The sequence below is a fragment of the Macaca fascicularis genome, chromosome 8 (genome assembly GCF_037993035.2).
Source record: "Macaca fascicularis isolate 582-1 chromosome 8, T2T-MFA8v1.1".
Classification (NCBI taxonomy): Eukaryota; Metazoa; Chordata; class Mammalia; order Primates; family Cercopithecidae; genus Macaca; species Macaca fascicularis.
This window is the reverse complement of record NC_088382.1, coordinates 82,877,439-82,905,385: the sequence shown is the minus strand read 5'-3', so window position 1 is coordinate 82,905,385 and position 27,947 is coordinate 82,877,439. Positions and strand designations below refer to the sequence as shown.

General features: G+C 44.0%; 1 protein-coding gene across 1 annotated transcript; it reads left to right on the top strand.

The window, feature by feature from the left end:
* SBSPON (somatomedin B and thrombospondin type 1 domain containing) lies at window positions 1-27,947 on the top strand. Its single transcript, XM_005563530.4, has 5 exons — window positions 1-319; window positions 11,970-12,164; window positions 21,276-21,366; window positions 23,164-23,340; window positions 26,008-27,947. Exons 1-5 carry the CDS (start codon window positions 106-108, stop codon window positions 26,123-26,125), a joined length of 795 nt encoding a protein of 264 aa, XP_005563587.2. The 5' UTR covers window positions 1-105; the 3' UTR covers window positions 26,126-27,947.

Sequence of the window (27,947 nt, the reverse complement as noted above, 5' to 3'; positions counted from 1 at the left end):
GTGCCTCTCCGGCCGTTCGGGCAACTCCCGGGCCGCGGCCAGCCGAGGAGTAGAGCGCTTGCCCGGGGGGTCTGCCGCGTCGCAGGCGCCGCCGGAACCCTGGCCATGAGGACCCTGTGGATGGCGCTGTGCGCGTTGGCGCGGCTGTGGCCCGGATCCCAGGCCGGCTGCGCCGAGGCCGGGCGCTGCTGTCCCGGCCGGGACCCCGCCTGCTTCGCCCGCGGCTGGAGGCTGGACAGGGTCTACGGGACGTGTTTCTGCGACCAAGCCTGTCGCCTCACCGGGGACTGCTGCTTCGACTACGACAGGGCGTGCCCAGGTGGGTGGCCAGGCCGAGGGTGGGGCGCCGGTCGTTCGCCTGCAACCAGCGGGCACAGGGCAGGGCTCTGTGCCAAGGACCTCAGCCCCTGAGCCAGGTGTCCTCCAGCCCCTTCCCTCCTGGCGTGCCAGCCCCTCTATCCCCACCCATCCCCACCACTGCCATCCAGGTACGCCAGGCTCCATTCATCCTAGAGTCTCCCAGTCCCCTCCTAGACAGCGAAGTGTCCTCCCCACAACCCCCAGACAGAGCAAAGCCTGGATGGAAGGGCTGGATCCCGCTGTTCTCCTGGAGGGAAGCCGGGTGACGAAATCTCCGACTCAGGAACTCCATTTGGATAGGGCCACCTCTGGCCGGCAGAGATGGCACTGACAGATAACGGGCATGTCCCTGGGCCAGGCTCCACCACCTTCATTCTGTTAACCCTCGGCGATCTTTGGGGCTGGTGAGGGGTGATGAGGGCAGGATTGTATAATCTTCCCACTTTGTGCCAAGGGCGTGCTCTGGGAAGGTATTAATACTTTCTTCTGAAGAGCAAGGTCTTAAAAAACTGAAGGTGTCCTCATCTCTGGACCCCAAAATGTAGCACAGGCTCTTTTTCCTAGGAGGTGTACAGTATGTTCTTGGAATTCAATTTTCTCTATACAGCATGACAAGGATTGTATCTCGAGGTCCCTATTATGTTGTAATCTTGCTGGTTTTCCTTTAGGGTCAGTCTTTTTCAACTTTAGATTTCCCACAGTATCTCACAGTTCCTTGCCCCTGTAAGGGCTCAATAAAAACTGGTTTAATTGAATTAAAAGATAAAGGAACAAATGATGAGTACAGCCCTAAGGAACAAGGTGTACCTGAGAGAAGCCAGCCATGGAAGTGGAAGTCGCCCTGCTCCTGTTAATCACATCATCCCCAAAGCCACACAGATGTTAGGGTTCGAGCTGAAGGATCCCGGCTTGTGGGATCCTCAGCGTTTTCTGGGGCTATGCCATTCCCTGGGCAACCAGATACCCAGTGACGGGGGGCACCCCTCCTGCCTCTGTGCTGTTTGAAGAGGGCTTCAGCCCGCCGCCAGGCCCGATGCTGAAAGAACACACTTGAAAGCATTAAGATTTTTTGACCCTGGTTGAAAGCTAATGATTTACCTGTGAATATTGATATTCTTTTTGATAAAGTTTTTTGATAAGCTTCTTTCCCTTTCTGGCTGCAAAGCCAGAGTATTTTACTACTAAAGTAAGATGGAAGAGTCAGCTATTTAGGAAATGCAGCGCCCTTGAGCCAGGTGTCTCCAGCCCCTCCTCACAGCATCCTAAACTGTCGGCCTCATTTCCCTGTATAACTCAAGCAAAGCCTCTCTCATGAGGGGCTTGCCTATGTTTTAAAGGTAATGATGGAATTCCTGTGGCCCAGTTAGTGTCCCCTGATCTGTGGTAAGCGCAGGGATAGAGAAGTGATGAAGATGCAGTCTCTGGTCTCTAGGACTTTCTCTAGGAGCACTTAAAAGACCCAGGGAATTCAAGGAAGACTCCCCTGAGGAAGTAATGGGTGAGCCTGGACCTGCAGAATGAGGAAGAGGCCTGCCGGAGGAGGGAGAGGCAGGCTGTAGGAGGGAAGCCCAATGTCACAGTCCAGCAGTTACTGTGGACGTCACCTGCTTGTGCCAGGCCTTGTGCTAGGCCTCGAGGCCAAAATGGTGAACAGAACAGATGCTGGAGGCAGCCAGATCTGGAGAGATGCAGGCACATAAGAGGGATGAGGAGGAGACAAGGCGAATGTCTTGAGAAGAACTTGCTTTCTAGTGAGACCTAACAGTGCTCCCAGGAATTGCAAAACCCTCAGTCTTTATTTGGTCAAAAAGAAATTGCTTATTTTCGGTCTAGGCGGTAGAATAGTGTGACAAAGAGCTTATGGTTTTGGAGTCGGGATTTAGTGGCTAAGTACGGAAGCGGTGAGACGGCCTGCTGTCTTTTGAAGCTCTCAGAAATCACTGTAAGTGTGCGCCCCAGAGAAGAGCTGTGAGTTGGGAAAAAGGAGATAGTGTCAGATTGAATTTTAAAAGGAGCATATTCTGAAGCCTGCAATACCCTGTGGCAGAGTCAATAGAGGACCTTGCAGGCCTAGAAGGAAGCAGGTGTGGGACTGAAAAGCTCTGTGTTGAGAAATTCTCTGTGTCTGAAGTTTCTTGCAAAGGGAGGAGGAAAATAAAGACAGTCGGAAGGTGGCCACTTGGTGGGACTGAGTCTGCCCCTCCGAGGGTGAGAGCAGAGGGCCGGGAGCTGAGAGGCCCGGCCTGCTTAGCCCTGGACCCACGCCACAACCATATGGACCATGGCTCCTGGCCTCCTGGGCCCAGAGCTGACCTGGCAGCTGGAAGCTGGTTTGGGGCAACTCCTGGAATGCAGCCTTTCCTCTCACAGAGTCTAAGTCTCAAATATTTGTTTTTTATTTGTGATTTTTTTTTTTTAAATCCCAGAAGTAATCTGAATGCCTCAATTTTGCCTCTAAAGTCAGAATCCCGGGTTCGACCTTTACCCTGGTGCCGTTTGGCTTTGTGACTTTGGAAAAGTCACCCTCGTGGGGCCTAAAGCACCTCATTAAAGGGGAATGAATGATACTGCCAGGCAGCAGTGACTCATGCCTATAATCCCAGCACAGTGGGAGGCCAAGGCAGACGGATTGTCTGAGCTCAGGAGTTTGAGACCAGCCTAGCCAACATGGCGAAACGCTTTTTCTTCTAAAAAGACAAAAATTAGCTGGGTGTGGTAGCGCACCTGTAGTCTGAACTACCCAGAAGGCTGAGGTGGGAGGATCACCTGAGCCCAGGAGGTAGAGACTGCAGTGAGTTGCGATCACGCCACTGCTCTCCAGCCTGGGCCACAGAGTAAAACTCTGTCTCAAAAAAAGGTGAGGGCAGGGGAGATGAAACCACTGTGTGGGACTGTGGAGTTGACAGAAGGAGGCTACACTGCACCTGGCTTGTGGTAGACATTTAGGTAGCAAATGTACTGTCGGTTGGCTCTTAGCACTAGTGGACAGCGGAGAATATTTTATTTGATTAAATATTTACATCATAATTTTCTGACAACATATTGCTATAATTTATATTTGTTAATATTAAATCATAAACACATTATATTCAACTCACACCATGTGCCAGATACTTAATACTTTGTGTCACTTAATCCTCCCAACAATTTTTTTTTTTTTTTTTTTGAGAAGGAGTCTTATTTACTCTATCACCCAGGCTGGAGTACAGTGGCGTGATCTTGGCTCATTGTAACCCCCGCCTTCCAGGTTCAAGCGATTCTCTTGCCTCAGCTTCTTGAGTAGCTGGAATTACAGGCGCCCGCCACCATGCCCGGCTAATTTTTTTGTAATTTTAGTAGAAACAAGGTTTCACCATGTTGGCCAGGCTGGTTTCAATCTCCTGACCTCAAGTGATCCACCTGCCTTGGCCTCCCAAAGTGCTGGGATTACAGGTGTGAGCTACCACGCCCAGGCATCCCAACAATTCTTAAGAACAGCAGGTCAGGTCCACAAACCCGTATGACAATCCCAATCTAAAAAGTGCTAACATTTTAAAGTTTTTTCATAACTCATTTGGTGGCAAAAATCTCACCTGACTTGCACTGATAGAAGGATATTGATAATCTTTGTTTATATTTTGCGTCAAAAATATTAATATATTTTTCAAGGAACTGCTCCAGACCCTGCTAAGGAGAGGCGAACACTCCAAATAAGGTACATAGACTGTATTCCCTTTCTAAGATCCGGGAAGTCCTGAGTTCTGAGACTCAACTGCCTCAAGCATTTGGGAAAAGAACCTGGTGACTTATACTAGTATTTTTATAGACAGAACAGTTAAGGCTTTCCAAGGGTTTCCATTACTCAAGTTAACACCAATGAGCAGAGCTGAGATCTGAAGTGCCTGATTTCAGACTGCCAATTGCCACATATATTTGTGCCAATTTATGGCTATTATTTATTCCTGGATAAATCAGGTTTCAGCATCTCAGAACCCTCAGTTACTCTATGCCCATAGAACCATTCTGCCTCTTAGAATCTCTTCTTCTCTCTCTCTCTCTTTTTCTTTTTGAGAGGGGATCTGATTCTGTCACCTAGGCTGGAGTGCAGTGGTGTGATCTCAGCTTATTGCAACCTCCACACCTCTGCTTCACAGGCTCAAGTCCATCTTCCCACCTCAGCTCCCTGAGTAGCTGGGACTACAGACATGTGTGCTGCCAAGCCTGGCTATTTTTTGTGGAGATGAAGTTTCACCATGTTGCCCAAGCTGATCTCCAATTCCTAGGCTCAAGCAATCTGCCTGCCTTGGCCTCCCAACATGCTGGGATTACAGGTGTGAGCCATGGCGCCTGGCCCTCTTTTCCTGCTTACCCATTATATTACCTATTGTTGCTACCTAAAGCCTTTTTTGACTGATATTACATTCAACGTGAATGGAAAATGTAACTGAGTCAGTGTAACTAAGCATGCTTTACTTCTATTCCTTCTGATTTTTTCATCTTGATAAATGCAGTATTACTATTGTTATTATGTGGCTAAGAGATTAAATACTGGCATTTCTTTTTCTAAATAAGAAGACTTTTTTTCTCATGTAAAAACTAAAATGTTGTTGAATCTATACAGTTACTAAACTGTCAAATACATCTGTTCGGGAATGATCTCAGGAAATCTCATTACGACAATGGCATGAGTTTCAACACCAAGGAAGCATCACGGCTCCCTTCCCACCTCCACTAAAAAAGGGATGGAAAATTCTCCACTGGCTGTGCCTTACCAGGGATGGGGAAAAGTAGAGTAGGGGAACAGATCCAAGTTACCCTGCCCTGGAAGAACTTCTTGGAAGACTTGCTAATGAAGTGGGTAACACCCCCAATCTCTAATTCTCCAACTGGGTTCCTAGAGTTTGCATTTTCTAAGATCGTAGAACAGTAGTTGCATTAGATCATTGATTGGCAGCTTAAGGAGAGGGTAATAATTAACCCAAGTGAAGCAGGACAAACATTGAATAGCCTATATGGGCTGGTGTCTTCTCCTAGATTTATGGAGAGTCTAGGAAACAAACTAGCCAAAGTCTGATGACATCATATCTGGAGGGAAAGAGGCACCATGCTTGAAAATATAGGCTCCAAACTCACCCAAAGGAAAGATGCCAGAGTCTACGATGATTTACAGAGTTGAGGCTTTATAGGAGCCAGAACAGTCTGAGAGACGTCGCCTTTGGCTTTAAAGAAAAAAAAAGAGCAGGGCCTGCCTGGAGCCAGTATTCAAATGAACTTGACTTAGTAGAATTTGGCTGCGGCCCTGGGTGAGCAGTGAAGGAGGGTCAAGTTGTTAACACTTAACATTTACTCCATACCAGGCACTCTCCCAAGCACTTCACAGTTATTAACTTACTTGATCCCACAACCCGCTGAAGTTATTCCTCATTTTGGTCTCATTTTACATACGAGGTAAACAAGGCACGGACAGGTTCGGTAACTTGTCCGAAGTCACAGTGCTAATAAGTGGTGTAGTGAGATTTGAAGCCAGATCCTCCGGATCCAGAGCCCACATGTCAAAACATGATGTTTTTCTGCCTCAGAGAAATGAGGTCTTACGAGAAGCAGTGTGCTTTGCGGGGTAGGCCCCACATAAACACCAGCAGAGTGAGCAAGCCTTCTCCCTCCATCTACTCGGGGCCCCTCGAGGGCAGAGTGTGTCTTGCTCATCTTCATAAACCCCAATGGCTATCATGATGCCACTTCATAATGTTTGTCAAAAGAGTGTGAGCAGTCGTCCCACCCATCCCCACCGGGGGATGTTGTCCATGGCTTCAGATGACACTGCCATCCAGGGTGTTGCCACATTTCCTTTATAAAAGATTTTCCTTCCTTTGTATATATTTTGTATACAAACATATACAAAATATATGTTTGTTGCAGAAAATTTGGAAAATACAGAAAAGCACAAAACAAGAAAACAACTCACCTGGAAACCTGTTACCCAGAAAAAAAAAAAAAGTACGATTTTCTTTTTTATTCATATATTTTTTTCCCCTGGGTTACATAGTGTATAAAATTCTATTTATCAAATGACGCAGCCCATATCATCTTGCTAGTACTTCAGGAACTAGTCCAGTAAATGTCTCAAAAGAAAAAAAACCACCCTTTGGGGGCCAGATAGCATGGTTTCCGCAAGAGGGGGAAAAAAGTCTTGATCATTTTTTTGAGCTTTCTGATGGAGTAATAGGCACTTGGGGAACGTAGTCTCATTTGGCTTTCAGAGAAGCTTTGACAAGGTTCTACAGAAAGAGGAATACACATGGAGAAAGAGAAAGGAAGATGATGGCCAGGCACGGTGGCTCATGCCTGTAATCCCAGCACTTTGGGAGGCCGAGGTGGGAGGCTCACCTGAAGTCAGGAGTTCGAGACCAGCCTGGCCAACATGGCAAAACCCCGTCTCTACTAAAAATACAAAAAATTAGCCAGGCATGGAGGTGCGCTCCTATAATCCCAACTACTCGGGAGGCTGAAGCATGAAAATCGCTTGAACTCAGGAGGTGGAGGTTGCAGTGAGTTGAGATCACACCACTGCACTCTAGCCTGGGTGACAGAGCAAGAGTCTGTCTCCAAAAAAAAAAAAAAAAAAAAAAAGAAAAAAGAAAAAAAGAAAAGGGAGATGACATATATTTAAATTTTTGTCACTATGAGGTGTGCATGTGTGGGTGTTGGGGGATACTAGGACCGGATTTTTTTTCTTCCACAGAATGTGAAGAAACAATAGCTGTGCATAAACGGGTACTGCTGTGGGTATGGTGTAAGAACATTTCCTTAGGAATGATTAGGACTATTTGAACTTCACAGTGTGAGGGAGAAAGCACTTATTTGTGGGTGGTCTTAAACTTTTAGATGGCAAAGAGCCAATAGGCAGGGCTAGATTACAAAGGAGAGTGCTTGAGTCTCTGTGATTAACCAAGGAGACACCGTTACATGAAAACAAGAACAACGCCTCACATCGAAGAAGAAATAGTCCAAACTCTCTTTATAAAATGAATGGCTCTGGCTGTCGGCTCATTTTGTTGCTCTCTGTGTGCATGTATTTGGCATTGCCTAGAAAAGCATTTGAAAAAATATGTATATTTTTAAATGACCCTTTGGTACCTAAAGGCTGAGAATAGGGTGTCTTGCTCTGGTTGGCACAACTTCCTGAGCTGTGAACAGACCTAGAGAAAGTCCAGTGGTAACTCCGAGATGAGAAGTGCCTAGAAAGATGGGTCCAAAAGCGGAAGACATGACCTTGAAGAGTCTGGCTGGGAGGAAAGGAGACCTCCCCAAACCATGAGTGGCACAGACCACGTCAGACCATGAGTGGTACAGAAAAGGTAAGCGTGGATTATTATGTTTTTAAACATATTCTGAAATTCTTGAGTGAGGGAAATTTGGATCAGATGAAAGGAAATGCCATATTATGGCACAGATAATAAAAGTAAAGAAGCTTGTTACTTTCAAAATGTGGTCCTGGCAGGAGATATACATAGATCAGAATGGATCTAAAGGACACGCAGCTGCCAGGAGAAGCTTGGACCTACCTGATCTTTAGGCACAGAAAACAGTGCTCCTTCCAATGGACACCCTTGGGGCCATTGCTGCCAGGAGAGCCCAAACTCTGGGCCAGACTAAGAATTCCCATGGGTTTGGCTGTGGGGGCTTCTGATTTGTTTGTGTCCTTCCACCCTACTTCCTTCCTTTGCTGGAGCCTCCGTCAGTGCTTTGGTTTCTAACAAATGATATGAACAGATCAGAGTCTGTTTCAATGTAGAACATTATCTAGAGAGGAGGGGAAACATGCCCAATGCCATTTCATTCATTCATTCATTCATTCATTCATTCATTCATTCGTTCAATGAATATGATTAAGCACCTACCACGTGCCAAGTGCCAGGAATGAAATAAAAAACTATCATGATCCTCAGGGGCATCAACAATAAACACAACAAATAAATATGTAATTATGAATTATGGCAATGCTACAAGGGAAGGAACACCAAGCTCTGAAAGGAAATGTGTGTGTGTGTGTGTGTGTGTGTGTGTGTGTGTGTGTGTCTGTGTCATGGGGCTGGGCGAAGACTAGAAAAAGCTGGCCAGAAAAAGACTCCCTGAAGAGGAAATAGTTAGTCTGGGAATTAAAGAGTGAGTGGGACCCAGCTATGCCCAGTGTGGGGAGAATATTCCCAGCAGAGTAAAAATGTGTACAAGGTCCCAGGGTGGGAAAGAGCTTGGTGTGTTCAAGGGGTAAAGAGACCCATGTGGCTGAACTTGGAGCGGAGATGGGCGGTGAAGTGCAGGTGGAAGTGGAAGGTCAGGCAGAGGCCAGGTTACGCAGGAATGGAAGCTTGTAGGTCACAGCAGGGAGTTCGGATGTCAGATGAAATCCAAATGAAATGAGGGAGTTTAAGTCATTTATTCTTTTAAAAAATTAGTGATCCATCTTTTAAAGTAATTGTACTTGGACATGACTGGCTATCTCCATTAGGACTGTGAAAATGTGCTGCTCTTGTGTGTGATTCATTACTGAGATATATCACTTATTCTTCTTTGGCTGTGGTAGGAATCTCTGATAGCTGGAAAGCTCTTGAGAAAGGGGGACCAGTTGGTAAATGGGCAAGGACTTGATAATTCCTTGCACTCTGAATCTATATCCATTATCTCACTCTCCAATGAGCTGAGAGCCAGAGGTGCCTGCCAGGCCTTCAGCAGAGCTTTTAAGTGTCTATTTTCTGTCTGTGCTCTCTTCTGTCTGTGCTCTCTTCTGTCTGCTTCTCTGACTCTGTTCTCCACTCCTCTATGGTGCTTGAGATCACCTCACAAATAAATTGCTTGCATTTAAATCCATGTCTCACAGGCTGCTTCTGGGGAGACCCAACCCGAATATTAACTTGAGTTTAAACAGAGAAGAAAAGAAAAGAGAAAGCTTACCGAGCTTCTTGGCACCCATTAAATCTAGGCTTTCTTCTCCTAAAAGGGGTGGATGATGTCATCAAATTCTAACTCTGAAGCAACTGAGAAGCTGTGACAAACTTGGAGTCAAAGGCCACCATGCCACTCCTAGGTGCCACAGTCTATCGGCTCCATTAACAGCTGGTGAAACTCAAGTGAAGATTGAGAAGGTCAGATTGTAAAAAGAATATTTTGATATGCTGTGAATAGATGTGAATTAGATAAGCTAGTGGGAAAGGGGACACGAATACTATTGGAATCGTCCAGAGGGAAATCTGTGTCAGGCAGCCATAATAAATGACTTGTAATAAATCTGTCAGAAGTTTCCTTACTTCCCCTATCCTCCATGACCAAAGATCTCTTGTGATCTATGATGGCTTGCAATCCAAATAATCAAAAGTTCACAAGCTAACCAAGAATAGAATCTTTGGTGCAGTATAGGAATAAATACTTCTTAATTTATTTCATCTTCTGACACAAAATATTTTGTGAAACACCTTTTTATTCCTGTAATTCTGAGTGAGTGTTTTTTATTTTGTCTCATAATGAAGCTATTGAGATGTCATTGTTCTGGACCCTACAACTTTCTGATTCTCTTTATGGAGCTTTTAAAATCATGGATTGGAAAAATAGGATATAGCGTTTTGCTAAGGACAAACTGTAACCAACAGGAACAACTTGATGCAGTGATTGATTCTGTAATTTTGAGGACTGCAACTGTGAGACCAAACCAAAGACAAGAAACAAATACTAGACAAGAGACACATATGATGATGGAATCCTGGGAGGCTAAGTTCAGTCAGAAAACCCTCCCCAGTGTCATCTTTTACCATAAGAACTGAGTCTAACTCAAGGCCATATTACTAAGTTCTGAGTTAAGGCTATGGCAAAATTGTATTTTATAGTGATGTCCAAATGTTAATCTTTGAAACAAGTGCATTCTTTTGTATGCCTTATTAAGTATTGTTCAAGCCTAACACATCACAGCAGGACTAGCTAGACTCAAGGCTGAAGGTGGAAGAAAAGAGGTATTGAAATAATGAAGGATAGAAGTAATCCTTCTCAATCAGCTCACAGCCTAGGGGATCTCTTTCAATGCCTTTTGCTTCGATGGGCCAATGAAATTATGAAATCATGAAAATAAAATGGGAAGGGCTAACAAGAGCCAACAAAAGCAGGAAGTGACCTGTTAGTGGTTTTCTGAAAGATGTAGGTATGCATGGCGGATATTGGGAATGAACTCTAACGTGGCTCATTCTGGCTTCTTTAGGTAGTCGACTTGTGATACCTATAGGTATTTAGTTGATGAATGAAAGCATGTTTTAAACTAGTTTGGAAATTTTAAAAATACTGACATGTTTATGTTGCTTGGGACCCTTTTTATGTCAGGGGTAGCTATGTGCTGCCAAATCACATGTCCTCCGAAAACTATAAATGCAGAAGTTCAAATCAAGCTTTCAAAGAAGTCAGAGTGCTAATTCTTGTGGGAAACACTATGAATTGGAAAGTACGAGGATGACAGGAAAGTGGATCACACTTCAAGGGAAAAAAAGGTTTGGCATCTAGGTCATGGGCACGTCTTCTGTCTTCTGGTTCTTTCCTTTTCTTATATTTAATTTTAAATCCTGAAATAATTCAATGTAAAAGCTGATTACAGTCTGAGACACATTAGAACTTTGAATGAGAAAGTTAAATGTGATGCCATATTGATTTTATGGTCATGGTGAGGAAATTGCATTTTTAAATTACATCTTCAGATTTGGTAAGTGGACTTCAGAATCAAGGAAGGAGAATGGCTTTAGTTGTCCATCAGGGGAATCCTAATACGTATTGCTGGACTCCAGGGAGCAGCCCAGTGCACGGCTGGCTGCCGAGAAACCAGCTGAGCCCCACGCCGACCAAATGGTGTGGAAAAGCGTAGACCAACAGCACAAAGACTCCAGGGCCAGATTCTTGGCCTGACTCTGCCTCTTCATGCGTGACCGTGAATACTCTTTACCTCTCTGGGCCCTGGTGGCTCATCTCTAAACTCCAACCCTCATAGTTTACAAGTCTACAAGCCATGGAGAAAGAAAATAGAGTAAACAGGAGAAACTTAAAGTATAGGGGTCCCTATGCATGGCCCTAAGCCCTGTTTCTTATGAAGACACATTTGCTGAGAAGAATTGACCTGGGTAGGTGATGGGATTGTTGGTGGGTGAAGTACATTTTCTTTTTCATACCTTCTTTTTTGTTTATATTGTCTATGATGAGAATGTCTTGTTATAATAAAAATGTTATGGGCAGGGGCAAATAAAGTTAATATCAAGGAAAAACAAAAGCAAATATCTGATCTCGGCCCAGGGAGTATGAGAAATTCCCCTGAAAGCATCCGTCTCTTCTGCTTGGGTGTGTTTCCCTGGGTCAGACCCACATTTAGGATCCACGGGTATCCAGCTGCTTCTAAGGGCTACCAGGTTATCAGTTCACCATCAGGGTGGGCAGGTGGAGTCAGTGTCAACTGGGACCTGCTGAGGCTTTGTGTGCATCTCCTGATACAGGGCCTGGGGCCAGGCGAAGTTTACATGGGGCTAAACTCAGCTGTTTGTGTTGGCGGGAACAGCCTGACAACCTGGCGGGATTTACTCAGGTGAGCGTCCTTTTGTGCTGTTTTTCAGCTCGCCCATGCTTCGTGGGGGAATGGAGCCCCTGGAGTGGTTGTGCAGACCAGTGCAAGCCTACAACCCGTGTGCGGAGGCGCTCTGTGCAGCAGGAGCCTCAGAACGGCGGGGCGCCCTGCCCACCCCTGGAAGAGAGAGCCGGCTGCCTGGAGTACTCCACCCCGCAGGGCCAGAACTGCGGGCACTCCTATGGTACTGATGTTTTCATGGTTGCTGCCTTTGTTATCTGTGATGACTTTTTGACCACTTCATCCCATAAAAGGCCATATGCTGTGCCAGGGAAAGTTCCATCCACCACAGGGAGTGGGATGGGCCAGGCTGCCCAAAGTAGATAGGAAGCTCAGGAAATGCTTAATAAAGGAATTATGGCCAGCTGTGCAAACGCCTGCCTTTCCCTCACTTCCCTTCGTGTGTTTTATAATCCGATGGCCCATTCTCATTGTGCATGGGCTCAGTAATGAAATAAACCGCATGCTTGTGGTTTTGAGTGAACTCAATCAAGCTAGTCATGAAGGACTTTAGATAGGAGGATGACATTTCACACAGCATAGTAAGTGTCCAGGAAGGATAACGCTATTTCACCTTCCACTGCAATTCCTGTTTCATTATGCACACTCACACATGTGGGAAAATCGCAGAAAAATCACAGAATTCTAAACAATGATAAAATGATTGTTTTATTATTATTGTTATTATTATTTATTATTACTATTTTTGAGATGGAGTCTCACTCTGTCACCCGGGCTGGAGGGTAGTAGCATGATCTTGACTCACTGCAAGTTCCGCCTCCCGGGTTCATGCCATTCTTCTCCCTCAGCCTCCCAAGTAGCTGGGACTACAGGCACCCGCCACCAGGCCCAGCTAATTTTTTGTATTTTTTAGTAGAGACAGGGTTTCACCGTGTTAGCTAGGATGGTCTCGATCACCTGACCTCGTGATCCACCCGCCTCAGCCTCCCAAAGTGCTGGAATTACAGGCGTGAGCCACTGCACCCGGCGTTTTATTATTATTTTTAAATGATTCCTTTTACCTGCCTCTCCTCTCAAGACTGGATTGGGGCTAAAGTAATTTGAAAAGATCACTCTGGTTTTGGAGTGGCCAATGGAGGGGCCAGGAATCGGCTCATTAATGAGCCAGAGACCGTACAAGGCTCACAGAGAAATAAATGAAAAAGTTAATGTGTTGATCTGCATTGAATCCAATAGGGCAAACACTGACTTCTCAGGATAGCAAAAACCATGTGTTTCTCATAGGAATGTGGAAATTTCATGTCAACACAATCCTTGTAAAGCCATTTTGTTCCTTCTTTTTTTCCACACACGAATATTTATTGAGAGTCTACTTGATGCCAGGTGCTGGGCTGGGCACTGGGGTCACGATGGTGAGAGAAGTTGATGTGGAGCCTGCTGTCAGGTAGATCATAGCCTAGTGAGAGGGGTGCAATCATCAGATAATCCAGGGAGTTAATGGATTTACAGCTGCAGTAATTGGTGCAACCTGTAGAAAACAAGTGAGAGGTGCAGGGAGCTCTCAGCGGGTGTAATCAGGTGATTCCCCTTGGTCTTGAGGGAAAAGGAGGAGGAGGGGCTTCCCTGGAGATGGGGCTGAGGTATGTAGACTGCCCAGACAGGCAGACTAGTGCGGTTAAACCTGATGGCCAGGTGTAGAGGGTTTGAGGGATTTGGAAGCTGATCAAGGGAAAAGCTGTATCCACGAGAGGCAGTAGCACAGCAAGCTTTACTGGGCAGTGCTTGGACAGGGCTGCATGAGAGGGGCCGCCCTCACAGCATGAGACTTTTCAGAGGCTTATGGTGGGCTGGGGAGAAGGGCACAGCAACTCCTGGGGGAGAGGGAGACTGGAAAGGGGCCTTAAATGTCAAGGTGAGGTCATCCAGCAGCACAGTGGGGAGTCTCTTGGTCAGAGACCTCAGAAGGGCAGCAGCATCTTGGGGTCTGATAACACAAGGCCTATCAGTGGCCAACAGATGCTGGGTATAGTTTCACAGGTGTGCAGGCAGGCAGGCCTAGGTGGCTAAAAATCTGCCTATTTGGCTATTTAAAAACAGTTGCATGTGTAAAAAATTTGAATTTTGTGCCAGCATGTTTGCGAGCTAAAAGGGTCTTAGCCTAGCGTGAGGAATAAGCATCTTTGGCTCTTTTATGTAACATGGGGGAGTGCAAGGCCCGCACGCAATTGGCAAAGGAAGGTTGGCGTGTGGGAGCACAGAGAACACCCTATTTGGGATTCTGGGCTTTATCTTTGGGGTATTCTTTGCAGGGGAGAAGATCACTCTGGTAGTGGAGTGGCAAGTGGAGGGGCCAGAGTGTTGTCCCCCATTGATGCGGAGGTCATATTAAGGTCACAGGGAGATCACTGAGCGCTTCAGGCATGGCTGCTCACAGACATGTGCCCAGTCACTTTCAGAGACACTACACAAACGGCTCGGGGAGGAAGACGCTGTGGGACATTGTGGATGTTTTTGGTGGTTCTTAAAAGCCAGCGCCAACCTATCAGGAAAAGCAGCCTACCTACTCCTGTGCCGTGCCTGACTGCTAGAGGGTTCCTTCAGCACATCAGGCTCTTCAGTGGGGCACCAGGCTGTCGCGCTCCCCTTCCCAGCCCTGGGTCTCTACCCAGGACAATGCAGGAAGTTGTTAGCGACTATGTCTTAGCATATCTGTACTGAACAGCCTCCTTCACTACTATCATAAAATAAAAGATGTCAGCTTGGGAAGAGAGGAGAAATCTCTACTTGAGGGAGGGCGGCTGGCATTTGCAGTCCTGACTTTGGTCCCCAGCATTCCCCTCCTGTTGGAGATGTCTTGGTGATGATTACTCCTGTCACAAGCTAGTTGGGGAAGACAGGACCCCTCCAACAACCCTGTCTGGTGATTCCTAACAGGTGGTCCTGGAGCAGCAGCATCAGGATCTGCTTCCTCAGCCTCACCCACCCAGACCCATGAGATCATAATCCCTGCATGTGGGCCCAGCACTCTGCATTCTAGCAAGGCTTCCAGGGGCTTCGGATGCTCACTGGAGTTTGAGAGCCACTGCTGTAGCCCAAGCGTGACAGACACCCCCCTGTCATAGCTGGGTCACCTAAGTAGCACTTTCCTGAAGGCAGAAGTTCCCAAAGCGTATCCTCTTTTATTAGAATAGTTGTGCAAGAAAAGGGATTAGTTGGAAAATATGGGGTAAATCAAACAGTTTTCGCTACCAAAGAACTTTTCAGAGCCTTTATTATGTGGATCTGCATTTTTATTCTATAAGAGAGAGAGAGGATTTGCAGTATTTTCCCACTTAATTTGATTATATGACCTCCCTTTCTATGGAGCGTCCCACTAAAATCATTCATGTGCTGTGGAATGCTCTTTGGAAAATGATGGTTTACTAGAGGAAAACAAGAGGGACATGAGAGGCAATCACGTGAACATCCAATTTGGTGGATTCTCCATGGGCCCCAGGCCCTGTTTCACTCCAGGCACTATGCATTCACTTATGGGTTTCATTAACTTAACACTCACTGAGCACCTCCTATGTGTGCCAGTACTGTGCTAGGTTTTAGAGATCCAAACTTGATTAATAAACATATCACAGCTAAATAGAACTCATGGTGGTGAGCTCTGGGATAGAAGGAAACACAGGTTGGCGTGGGAGCATGGAGAAGCAGCCCACACTCAACCTGGAGGCTTTCATCCTGCTGCATGATCACCTGTGTCCCTGTTACTGCCTCCCACCCCCACTGGACTTCCTGTTCACAGATCAGGCAACTTTGTGGTGCGGCACACGAATCCCTAATGTTTGCATAGCAGAGAGATCTTACAGACATCATTGGTTCAGCCTTCGTAGCAACCCCGTGGAGTGTATTCATTTTCTATGGCTGCTGCTACAAGTTACCCCAAATTTAGTGGCTTGAAACAACACAGATTAGGCGGGGTGTAGTGGCTCATGCCTGTAATCCCAGCACTTTGGGAGGCCGAGGTGAATGTATCCCCTGAGGTCAGGAGTTCGAGAACAGCCTGACCAACATGGTGAAACCCCGTCTCTACTAAAAATAAAAAATTAGCAGGGTGTGGTGGCATATGCCTGTAATCTCAGCTACTTGGGAGGCTGAGGCAGGAGAATTGCTTGAACCCGGGAGGCAGAGGTTGCAGTGAGCCAAGATTGTGCCGTTGCACTCCAGCCTGGGCAATAAGAGTGAAACTCTGTATCAAAAAAACAAAACAGATTTATTATCTTACGTTTCTGAAGATCAGAGTCTGACATGGGTTTCTTTGGGCAAAAATCAAGGTGTCAGCTGGGCTACAGGCCTTTCTGGAGGCTCTGGGGGAGACTCCTCTTCCTTGCTTTTTCCACCTTCCAGAGGCTGCCCGCATCCTTTCCTCACTGCCACTGCCCTCTATCCTCATAGCCAGCAACAGTGCATTTCTCTGTCCCTTTCTTCTGTTGCCACATCTTTTTTTTCTTTTTCTTCTTTTCATATAAGATGGAGTCTTGCCATGTCACCCAGGCTGGAGTGCAGTGGTGCAATCATGGCTCACTGCAACCTCTGCCTCCCAGGTTCAAGCAATTCACCTGCCACAGCCTCCCAAGTAGCTGGGATTACAGGTGCCCGCCAACACACCCGGCTAATTTTTGTATTTTTGGTACAAATGGGGTTTCGCCATGCTGGCCAGGTTCTGACCAACTCTTTCTAAGGCTCCTGTGATTACATTGGGTCCACCTGGAAAACCCAGGCTATGCTTCCTATTTTAAGGTCAGCTGAGCAGCAACCTTAATTCCACCTGTAACCTTAATTCCTTGTTCCCATGTAATATAACATATTCACAGGTTCTGGGGATCAGGACACGGACATCCTTGGGGTCACAGTTCTGCCTCCACAGAGAGGTAGGACAGAGTCATTATCCTTGGTTTACACCTGAGGACATTGGAGTTCCAAGAGGTGACAGCACGTGTGAAGGATTACTGGAACTTAAACCTGGATCTCCTGGCTAAAAGTCCTGTGGGATTTTCCCACCTCAATAGTGTTTTGCTGTTAACTGTCATCATTACAGCTAAAATTGTAATTACAGATTCTTGTAACTAAGTAGAAATACAAAGGCCCGTGAAGCCAGTGAAGGAAACATGATCCCCGAAGCTCTCTTATTAATGATCAAGTAGCTATTTCCTTTTTCCTGTTTCATTTAATGCATACCATGATTATACTTTTATCATAAAAACAAATTAAAAAAGCCACATTACTGAATGTGTTGCACATCAATGACAATTGTTTATATATATGTGTTTTCCTCCTAAAAGGAGACCAATGGTGCAATATGATAAACCATATGCCTCTAGGTAGATATTATTTGTCAATTTTTCATTTTACTCTCTTCTGCACCATATCTACAGACCAGTGATCGCAGGCCTGCTTTTGTGACACCCCATTGTGTCAGAGGGCGTTACGAAATTCTCAAAGCAAATTTAATTTACTTTCATGTTCAAAGTAAGTATATGCAATGCCCTGCTTTTAGAAGTGGAAGTTGTTGTAAAACCAAACAATGGTAGGCTGATAGAACGCCAGAAACATTGGCAAATCGCCTATGAACAAAGAATATATTGCACTTGAATACTGTTGCCAGGAAGGGGAACTTAGATTTATTGGGGGCCTTTGTCCCGGGGATGCTGGGTTACGTGTTTCCGCACATTAGCAGAAGTGGGGCGGGAGGCAAAAACAATTTCTAAGTTATTTCATTACTTAAGTAATGCAAATTGAATCAGGGGGGTGTATTAAAAAGTAGTGCTGGTTCTGGGACCTCCAGGCAGTCTGGATCATGTGAGGAGAGGGACCTTGGCAATAGAATGTACCACTACCAAGCCCAAGGCCTGGGGGCAGGACATGGAGGGGAGCAGCCCTGGCTTGCTCTTAGGATGCACCCTAATCCCAAGAGCATGAAACCAAGCTTGATAGAAAGTCCTAAAAAACAGATGGGCCAAGCTTGGTGGCACATGTCTGTAATCCTAGCACTTTGCGAGGCCAAGGCAGAAGGATTGCTTGGGCCCCAGAAGACCAGCCTGGGCCCCAGAAGACCAGCCTGGGCAACAGAGTGAGACCCTGTCTCTAACACAAACAGAAAATGGAAAACAAAAATGAAAACCCCCAAGTCCTCAGAAGATAGCTTCTGTGCTGGGTTCTTGCTTAGTCACGTACTATTTATCTTCCCTTCATTTAACCTCGGTGAGCCTCAGTTTTCTGATGAATGAAATTGGTATAACACCACTTTGCAAAGTTTTGGTGAAGGTTAGTAACATATGATGTGAAATTACTTTGTAAATGAGAAGGCCATACACATACCAGGGGCCATGGTACCCAGGGGGTGACCCTGCGTCCACTGCGTGCCCTCCCTGGCTCCCCTACCTCATGGCCTGAGGGCACTCCAGATACAAGGGGCTAAAAGTTTCTCTTTTCCGTTCTTAAATCTGACTTCACATAAAACACAGTGATTAGTGACAGAAAGGGAAAATAAAGCCGAATTTAAATAATTCATGGGAAACGTGCTGCAGGCAGTACTGGAACTTTGTCATCTGTGTTATTATAGAGGCAGTGGAGTGCCGCCCTGAGGAGTTTGATTTCGAAGACATTGCCTGGCTGGGCTATATTTAGGTATGAGCCTTAAACAGATTTCTTAACCTCTCTGTGCCACAGTTTTCTCATCTGTGAAATGGGGAAATAATAGGATCTACCTCAAGAGGCTTGTGAGAATTAAATTAATACATGAAAAGTGACTTAGAGTTGTCCCTGGAAACTCAGAAGTGTGTAATTGTTAGCTTTTATTTTTATTATGATAGAACCTTTTCCAAGAATTTTGTATCAGAAACTAGAGTCATATATTTATGTTTTCCTTCCACTTCATAACTTTTCTGAGCTATACATTAAGAACCTTGCCTTTGAACTTTTGTAATGATATATGCATACAAACTCGATTACATAAATATCTGAGCTAAAGAATCCCCAAAAAATTACAGGTGGACTTGTATAATGCTGCATGGATTTAGCAGTAAATTTATTCTTCACTTAGTGAAGAAATACATACATGTGTCTGAAGAACAGAAATGAAAATATATGGGAAAACTAAAATCCTTTAGATGTTTGTGTTTCTGATAATTCTGTCTGAGAGAAACAGAGAGGGATCCTGATATACGTGCACTCACTTGTTCTTTCTAATTCTGTCTGTAGATCTTAGAAATGCAAACGCTACGGTCACATTTGGAAAACAATTAAACATGTCAGTGTAGCAAAAAAAAAAAAAAAGAGCTACACAGGAGCAAGTGGCTACCTGGTATTAGGCAGCTGCTCTTGTCTTTTTTTTTTTTTGAGACAGTCTCACTCTGTTGCCCAGGCTGCAGTGCAGTGGTGTGATCTTGGCTCACTGCAGTCCCCGCCTCCTGGGTTCAAGCGATTTTCCCAGCCTCCTGACAGAAGGGTCTACGGCCTAATGCCACAACATCCGGCTCACTTTTGTATAATTTTTAGTAGAGACCGGGTTTCACCATGTTGGCCAGACTGGTGTTGATCTCCTGGCCTCAAGTGATCTGCCTGCCTTGGCCTCCCAAAGTGCTGGGATTACAGGCATGAGTCACTGTGCCTGGCCTCTTGTCTTAAATTCCCTAGTAATACAAAAATAACTCCTCATTAAGAAAAGCTCAAGAAGAGTTAAGGTTTGTCATCTTGGGATAGTAAAGAGATAGGTAAAATCAACATGTAGGCTTGAAGCATCTGTTTTGCGACCAGTATCCTCACATTGTTGAACTCATGTTGATGATGACTTTGGCATTTCACAAGTTGGTATCAGCTGTGTCTACCTTTCCTGGAATTGCCCAGTTTCTGAAACAGAGGTAGGGAGGACTGTTGAGCCATCTTGGCTGCAAGGCTCAGTATAGGAACAGGAGACTACAGGGAAGTAGGGCCTGTGTGTCTTGGGTGCAAACCCATGACCTCATTCATTCACTCACTGGTTCATTTATTCCTTGCACAAATATTTATTGAGTGTGTAAATGTGTGAAGCTATAGTGATGGACAAGGCAAAACTCTTCCTTCCTCAAGATGACAACAGAGTCAATCCAGGAGACTGGAACCTATAGGTGTTATTATAGCAACAAATGCCTCCCTAGACTTAGTGATGAGGTAGAGAGGAGACACACAAACACAATAGAATTAAAGTGAGCAGAGGCAGGAGGAAGGATTCTTGGCACCATTTTTTTTCTCTGACCCAGAGCATCAGAGTTGGGGTAGAGTTGTGGGGAGGAAGAGGGAAAAGAAGGGGACCACTGAAGACTTCCTTTCCCTGAGCTTGTGTGGGGACAACGCTGTGCAGGCTGGCACTGGGCAGCCACATTGGTACTATGTGGTGGGCAGAGCTTCCATGAACTTTTCCCGCTGTGGTTACCTGAGGCTTGGGGAAGACTCACCTTCTTTCCTCCTCTGCTTTTTCTGCCTTTTTTTTTTTTTTTTTTTTTTTTTGAGATGGAGTTTCACTCTTTTGCTCAGGCTGGAGCGCAGGAGCGCAATCTCAGCTCACTGCAACCTCCACCTCCCGGGTTCAAGTGATTCTCCTGCCTCAGCCTCCCGAGTAGCTGGGGTTAACAGGCACTCACCACCACTCCCAACTAATTTTTTTATTTTTAGTAGAGACAGGGATTTGCCCTGTTGGCCAGGCTGATCTTGAACCCCTGACCTCAGGTGATCCACCCACCATGGCCTCCCATAGTGCTGGGATTACAGGCATGAATCAACACGCCGGCTGCTTTTTTCCTTTCTCATTTTTTTCTCCCTTTGGTTGTCTGTTTTCTCTCCTTCCATCCCCTTTTACTCTCTTTTGTTTTCTCTTTCTCATTTCTTCTTTGTTTCCTTTCTATTCTTTTATTATCTTATTTTTCCCTTTCTTTCTTTCTCTTCCTTTCATTTTTAAAAACCCCCTCTTCTCTTCATAATCTCTATTATCTCACTTTTTCCCTTGTTCCCCTTCTCACCCCCATTTTCCTTTCCTTCTAGTTTTTCCTCCTGGCCCCTCTCCTTCCTCACACAGTTGTATTACTGCAGACAAATGTGCTTGTCAAAGGCCTGCAGGCCCCCTCCCTACCCATCTGTGTGCACATACATCTTTATCAAATTTGTAAGTTGGCCTTATTTCACACCTTGATGGTGTGCCGTAGCCCTGTGAGTTTAGGAATGGAGACCTTTAGACAGGTACAAAACCAAGATTGGGAAACGATGCTCTGAGTACTTTGGCTCCCTGAATTCAACAGAAATCTCCCTTTTCCAGTTCCTGCCTTTATAACTACCTCTGCATTCAACAAGGAGAGAACACGACAAGCTACGTCTCCACACTGGTCTACGCACACAGAGGATGCTGGGTAATTTCGTGTTGTTGTTGTTTTTTTTTTTTTAAATCATGTTTTTCCAGTTATATAGTGAAGTCAATGCAAGAGGGTCAACTTGGTTTATGTTTTCTTCTGTTACTTGCTCTTTGACTTTGGCTAAAATATGGACTCTTCATCAGGGTTGGGAAAATACTTGTCCCCTCCTGGTTTTTGTGGGGCTATAAAGAAGTATCTACCTCTCAGGTCCAATCTCCAACAAGAAACAAACTGTATACAAATGAGATTATTTTACGAGCTTATTTTATCAATCATACTAAGGATGCTTCTCTTGCAGTCTTTATGTGGGACCTTAGACTTCAGCACCACCTCTGTTTGGTGAATTTGAAAGTGACACACACTTCAAGTCAGAGGTTTCTTATGGAAATCTATTGGCACAGGCTGGAAGTCAGCTTCACGCTCAACTGAAATCCATTCTTCTGCCATCAGATAAGGAATACCAGACAGCTGCATGCTTAGGTCCCCACACTGCCTTCACTAGCATAAGACCTTGAACAACTTTTTCCACCTCAGTTTTTTCTTCCTAAAAAATGACTGTTAATAACCTACCACATGAGGTTGGTATGAGCATTTAATGAGAAAATAGCATTGAAGAGATGCCTGAGGCTGGGCCTGGTGGCTCATACCTGTAATCCCAGTACTTTGGGAGGCTGGGGCAGGAGGATTGCTTGAGCCCAGGAGTTTGAGACCAGCCAGGGCAACATAGTGAAAACCGCATCTCTATGAAAAATAAATAATAAAAAAAAGAGATGTCTGGGGTTAGCTGTCTAAAATTGATTGAAGCCACATTGTAGGATTTCTTATCTCAATAACTAAAGATACTGTTACCTTTAGTTACTAATTAGCTGTACCTATCATTATTAAAGGTCTTTAAAGCAGATTCTCCAAACACTTCCCATTCAACCTATTGTAACTCATAAGTGTATGGGTAAGAAATTAGCCCATGGAACTGACAATGCAACAAGTTTCTGCTACAATACTCAGAGTTTTTACTATGTCTTGTTTCCCTGAAGAATTGGAAAACTGTGTTGAAGTACAGATTTCTAAAATATTCCACATGTCTGGATGCTCCCCTGGGCATTCAGTGTCTAGTCACATATAATGTTAGAGATTTCCACAGCTCAGTTTAAGGTGACACTAACTTCTTTCAGAAAAGTACGTCTCAGCCTCCCACTTCTGCTTTCACCTGTGATGTCCAATATAACCGTGATGATTGACTTCAAGTCAAAACTTATCATCATTACTCCAGACCATGCACGTGAGGTGGGTGGAGAGGGTGAGGAATATCCCGGGTACTTTCGTGGAGCAGAACAGCAGAGGTGCTGGCCTAGGTGTTAAGGACTAGCCCTCCTGGGCTCACGTTTTAGGGTTCTCAGGCTCAAGCAAGTGCTTGTTCAATTTATAGAATTCCTTAAGATCAGCAAAATTATCAAGGGCTGGGTTTCTACAAAAACCTGGCCTTCTGTGCACAATTTAGTGATCTGATTAGACAGGGTACAGGATATCCAAACTTCTGCACATTTATGTTGCCCAGAGAGCTCAGTGATGGACTGAAAAAGGGCAGAAAGGTTCTTTGTGATTATGAGTAGTGTTTCACCATGGTTCAGGGAATGAGAAACCTTAAAGGTGATTGACACGTAACTTGTGAAGATGCACTCACTACCTGCTCCAGTCGGCCAGATGCCCTCGGAGGTGACAGGCTTCCTAAGACTTTCTACAGCGTTAGGCCACCGCTCATTACAGCAAGTGTCATTGTTACTTCTTTTGCTGTAGGTACTGTATGGAGTTTAAGACAGAGTCCTTGACTCCTCACTGTGCTCTGGAAAACCGGCCCTTGACTAGATGGATGCAGTATCTCCGAGAGGGATACACGGTGTGTGTGGATTGTCAGCCTCCAGCTATGAACTCTGTGAGCCTTCGTTGTTCCGGAGATGGCCTGGACTCCGATGGGTAAGGAGGGAAATTAACTGAAGTACTCTTCTTGTCACTCATTCTGAGAAACGTGTCCTCTCCATGTCTGGACAGCTGACCAGTATGTAACATATCAAGGGATGACTGGGAAGTCAAAACAGTAGGTGAGGAGGACCATCTTTCTGGCACTGCTAGGGGCCAGGGCTCCAGTTCCCACCATGGAACCCACAGGCCCTATACACCAGCAATGAATATGGATCCATTTGGATATTGGGGGCTGGGAGTGGTGGCTCATGCCTGTAATCCCAGCACTTTGGGAGGCCGAGGCGGGTGGATTACTTGAGCTCAGGAGTTGAGACCAGCCTGGGCAACATGGTAAAACCCCATGTCTACAAAAAATTAAAAATTAGCCCGGCATGGTGGTGCATGCCTGTAGTCTCAGCTACTGGGGAGGCTAGCTGGGAGGGTCACATGAGCCCCGGGAGGCGGAGGTTGCAGTGATCTGAGATCGCACCACTGCACTCTGGCATGGGTGATAGAGCCAGACTCCGTCTCCAAAAAAAAAAAAAGGATATTGGAGTTTAGATCACATTCCCAAATGATCACCAAAAACCTGATCACTCCAACTCCAAAGTGGTGTTCTGAAGATCACTAGAATCAGAATCTCATGAGATGGAGATGTAAAATGTGCAGATTCCTGAACCTCATTTCCTACTAACTGAATCACTCTTTGGAGGTGGATTTTTTAATAATGTCTTAGGTCAGGATCCAGAAAACGTTTTCTGTAAAGGGCCAGAGAGTAGCTATTTTTGGCTTTGTGTGGTCTCTGTGACAACTCCTCAACTCTGACTTTGTAGCAGGAAAACAGTCACAGACACTATGCGAACCTTGGATTTGTGCTAACAAAACTTTATTTATGGACCCTAAAATTTGAATTTCATATAATTACAAAATATCATTATTGTTTCAACACTTTAAAACATAAAAATTATTAAGTCACAGTCCAGACACAAAGAAGGGGTAGGCTGGCTTTGGCCTCTACAGGGTCCTAATTTGGGGACCCCTGCCCAGGTAATTCATACCCGCAGTGAAGTTTCAGAACTGTTGCTTGGTGGGGCTTCTTCATAAAACCCTGACTGAGACAGTGGTGGGGTCATTTCTGCAGTATAACAATCTTATAAAAATCTGTAGGTTTCTCTGAAAGAATTGACTCCAAAAACGTTTTACCGTCATGCACCTGTATCCCAGTTCTGCACTTATTTAGTGTTTAAATTTGATAACACTATTCAAAACTAAAAGAAGAGTCAACTTCATGCTGGGCAACTATTGGGCAAAGACTAATTTAGGTCACACACAGATTATGGTTTTCAGTATGTCAGGTGAAACTGGTAGAAATACAGATTAAAACGTAAAATATGGGCCTTTCCAGTCAATTATTATTCCTGTAGAATGTTTTCATATTTAATAACTTGTATTTATGTTTATTAGTCACTAGAGCCTCATGGCCCCCACTGAGCACACCATATGAACAATAAAGTGGGCAAGGAATTTATATCAAATAGAAAATATTTACATAATATTTTTCTGAATACCTCATCCATGTTTTGATTTTAAATGAATTTATAATTTATTTTGTACCCATAAAGTATTTACACCCTGGCTGAGGTAGCAGTGACTTTAAAAATAATAATTTTAATCATCTGGCTTTGCTCTTTTCAGCTCTCTCATTGTTTTTTCATTATGAAATCAAAGAGTTGGAAAGCATTAAAAGAGATCATTTAGTTCAGACCCCCCAGTGTAAATACACATGGAACAGTCAGCCATTTTCCTTTATGCAGCACTTGTACTCAAATAGAGCAGGAAAAGCAAATACAGTAACCCCAAGTTACTCTGTCAACATGAGGGTGTCCTAAAGTAGCAATTAATTAAAACTTGCTTTGAGAGAAACTAAACAAGGGAAACTCTGTTTGTGATCATTAAAAAAAAAATGGGGGAACTGGGTGCAGTGGGTCATGTTTCTAATCCCAGCGTGAGCCAGGAGGCCAAGGCAGGAGGATCCCTTGCACCCCGGAGTTTGAGACCAGCTTGGCAACACAGTTAAACTCCATCTCTACAAATAATTTTTCTGTATAAAATTAGCCAGATGTGGTGGCATGCACCTGTGGACCCAGCCACCTTGGAGGCTGGGGTGGGATGACTGCTTGAGGCCAAGAGTTTGAGGCTGCAGTGAGCCATGATTGCACCACTGCACTGCAGCCTAAGCGGCAGAGGGATACCCTGTCTCAAAAAAAAAAAAAAAGGAAGGAAGGAGGAAGGAGGTAACACAGAGTTTTCAAGTGCATTCCAAATAATTTTTTTTTTTTTTTTTTTGAGACAGGGTTTCACTCTGTCACCCAGGCTGAAGTGCAGCAGTGAGATCATGGCCTCCAACTCCTGGGCTCAAGCAATCCTCCTACCCCAGCCTCCTAAGACCATAAGCATGTGCCACCATGTCTGGCTAATTAAAACAAATATAGATATAAATTATATCTATATATATTATATATATAATTATGAATATATATATGTTTTTTTTGTAGAGACAGGGTCTCACTGTATTGCTCAGACTGTGATCAGTATTTTTTAACTTTGAGTTTTAATTCTGTAAATTAGACTTTTCTTTGGTATGCTTTTAGTATAACTAACATTTTTGAAATATCATTTCAGAAATCAGACTCTCCATTGGCAAGCAATTGGTAATCCTCGATGTCAAGGAACTTGGAAAAAAGTTCGGCGAGTAGACCAGTGTTCTTGTCCAGCTGTTCACAGTTTCATTTTTATATAGATGGTGATATAAATATTTCCAAATGCATTTGTAAATGTGCTAAATATTCTCAAGTCATGTTCAATGTTTCCTAAACCTTCAATTTTGGCCAGAGTCCCCAAACACATCATTGCCACACTCTGAAGTAGAGAAAGAAAAATTAGGGGCCAGTTCTCAAGGAACACAGGTCCTTTATTTTTATTTTAACTAAGTTGAAGACCCACTCAAAAAGCTCCTGTGGTTTTATGTTCTTGACCTTTCATCTGGAGTCCTCTCATTCAGCAGGTGGCGTGTGAGACATAGAATACATGTCTGTTTGCTAAAGTAAAATTACGTAACTCAGTCCAATTATTGGTGATGGAAGTGTCATTTAAGGGGATCTATGTTTTGAATCTTGCAGTCTTTCTTTCTATTTTATAATCTTTTAAAAGCTTCTCCCTTTAAAAAATGTATACACGAATGCACACTCTACACATATATTTCCATATATTTAATATTCCATAAATTTTGAAATAATTTCAAGAAAATTATCACAAATAATTTTTCCACAGGGCAAATTATTTAAATTTTTAGTAAGCATTCTGTAATGAAAAACCAACAGCTATACTAAAAACATTTTTTGAAGAAGAATAAATTTTTTTTCGCATAAGTGAAAGGATCAAACACTCATTCTAGGTCAATGGGAGTTCTTTTAAATGTTATAATTTTCATGAAGAGAAATGTTGGTACCAGTGAATGAAACAATTGCTTTCATTCCGAAAATTCTACCACCATTTGCATCTAAGATTATTTCCAAGGCTTAAAGCCTGAAGCTGAATAAAATAATCTTTCAAGAGTCCAACTTCAAGTTTAGTTGATGTAAGCTCACTATTTTTTTCCTACCGCATGCATTTTCTAATGTTTGGGGTGGATGGCGTGTTGGTTATGGAAGGCATAGACGTCATTACAGATGCTATGATCTCACACATACACAAGGAAATGTTAGTCTCCTTATTTTATGATTGGAAAATCAATGACCTAGAGGCAAAATGGCATGTTTAAGGACCTGGGATGACAAGTCATTCTGCAGTCAGCCAAAGAGCCAAATTTGGACTCCTCATCCAGGACTCCATGAAAAGCCTGACTTTGCCAAACACTGCACTGGAAAAGCTAAGCCCCTTTCATTTTTGAAGTAAATTTTGAATTCAAGATATTTAGTTTAAAGAATTGAGTCTTGACATGTAAACTACATGAAATTCCTTTGGTTTCAATTGAATAATATTCACTAACAAATGATTTACTAAAATACATATTTCTTGGTCCTTATCATGTAATGACAGATTGACAACAGCAATAGGGATGGAAATTTCCCCAATAATTAATAACACCGAGAGTGGCAATATTTCTGACTATATTTTCATTTAATTATCAAAGTTGTTTTTGTGGAAAATTAAATTTTTCAGAAATTGGTAATAAAATATGTGAGTCCATCAAGGCTAGCAACTTTAAGTCAGTATTAACATTTTCATACTGTTTCTAACATTCATAAAGCTAGATTTTTGAGGCTATGTCCAGGTAATTTCCAATGTTACTTAAAATTTTTATACTAGTAAATAAACTGTTTGTTCACATTTATAGAAGCTCTATACTTGTTTGACTAGAAAATAACCCAAAATTTCTGGACTAGTCAGAGAATGATAAAATTTCACCAAAAACAAAACAAAAAATCCTTCAGAATTGATAGGTATAGGTACAGCGACTACTAATAGCAGTGAAGCAATGGTGCATTTACAGTTCCGATATGTGTTATAACATTTAACATAATTGAGTTGTATAAAATAAATTTTTCACCTTATGCCTTTAA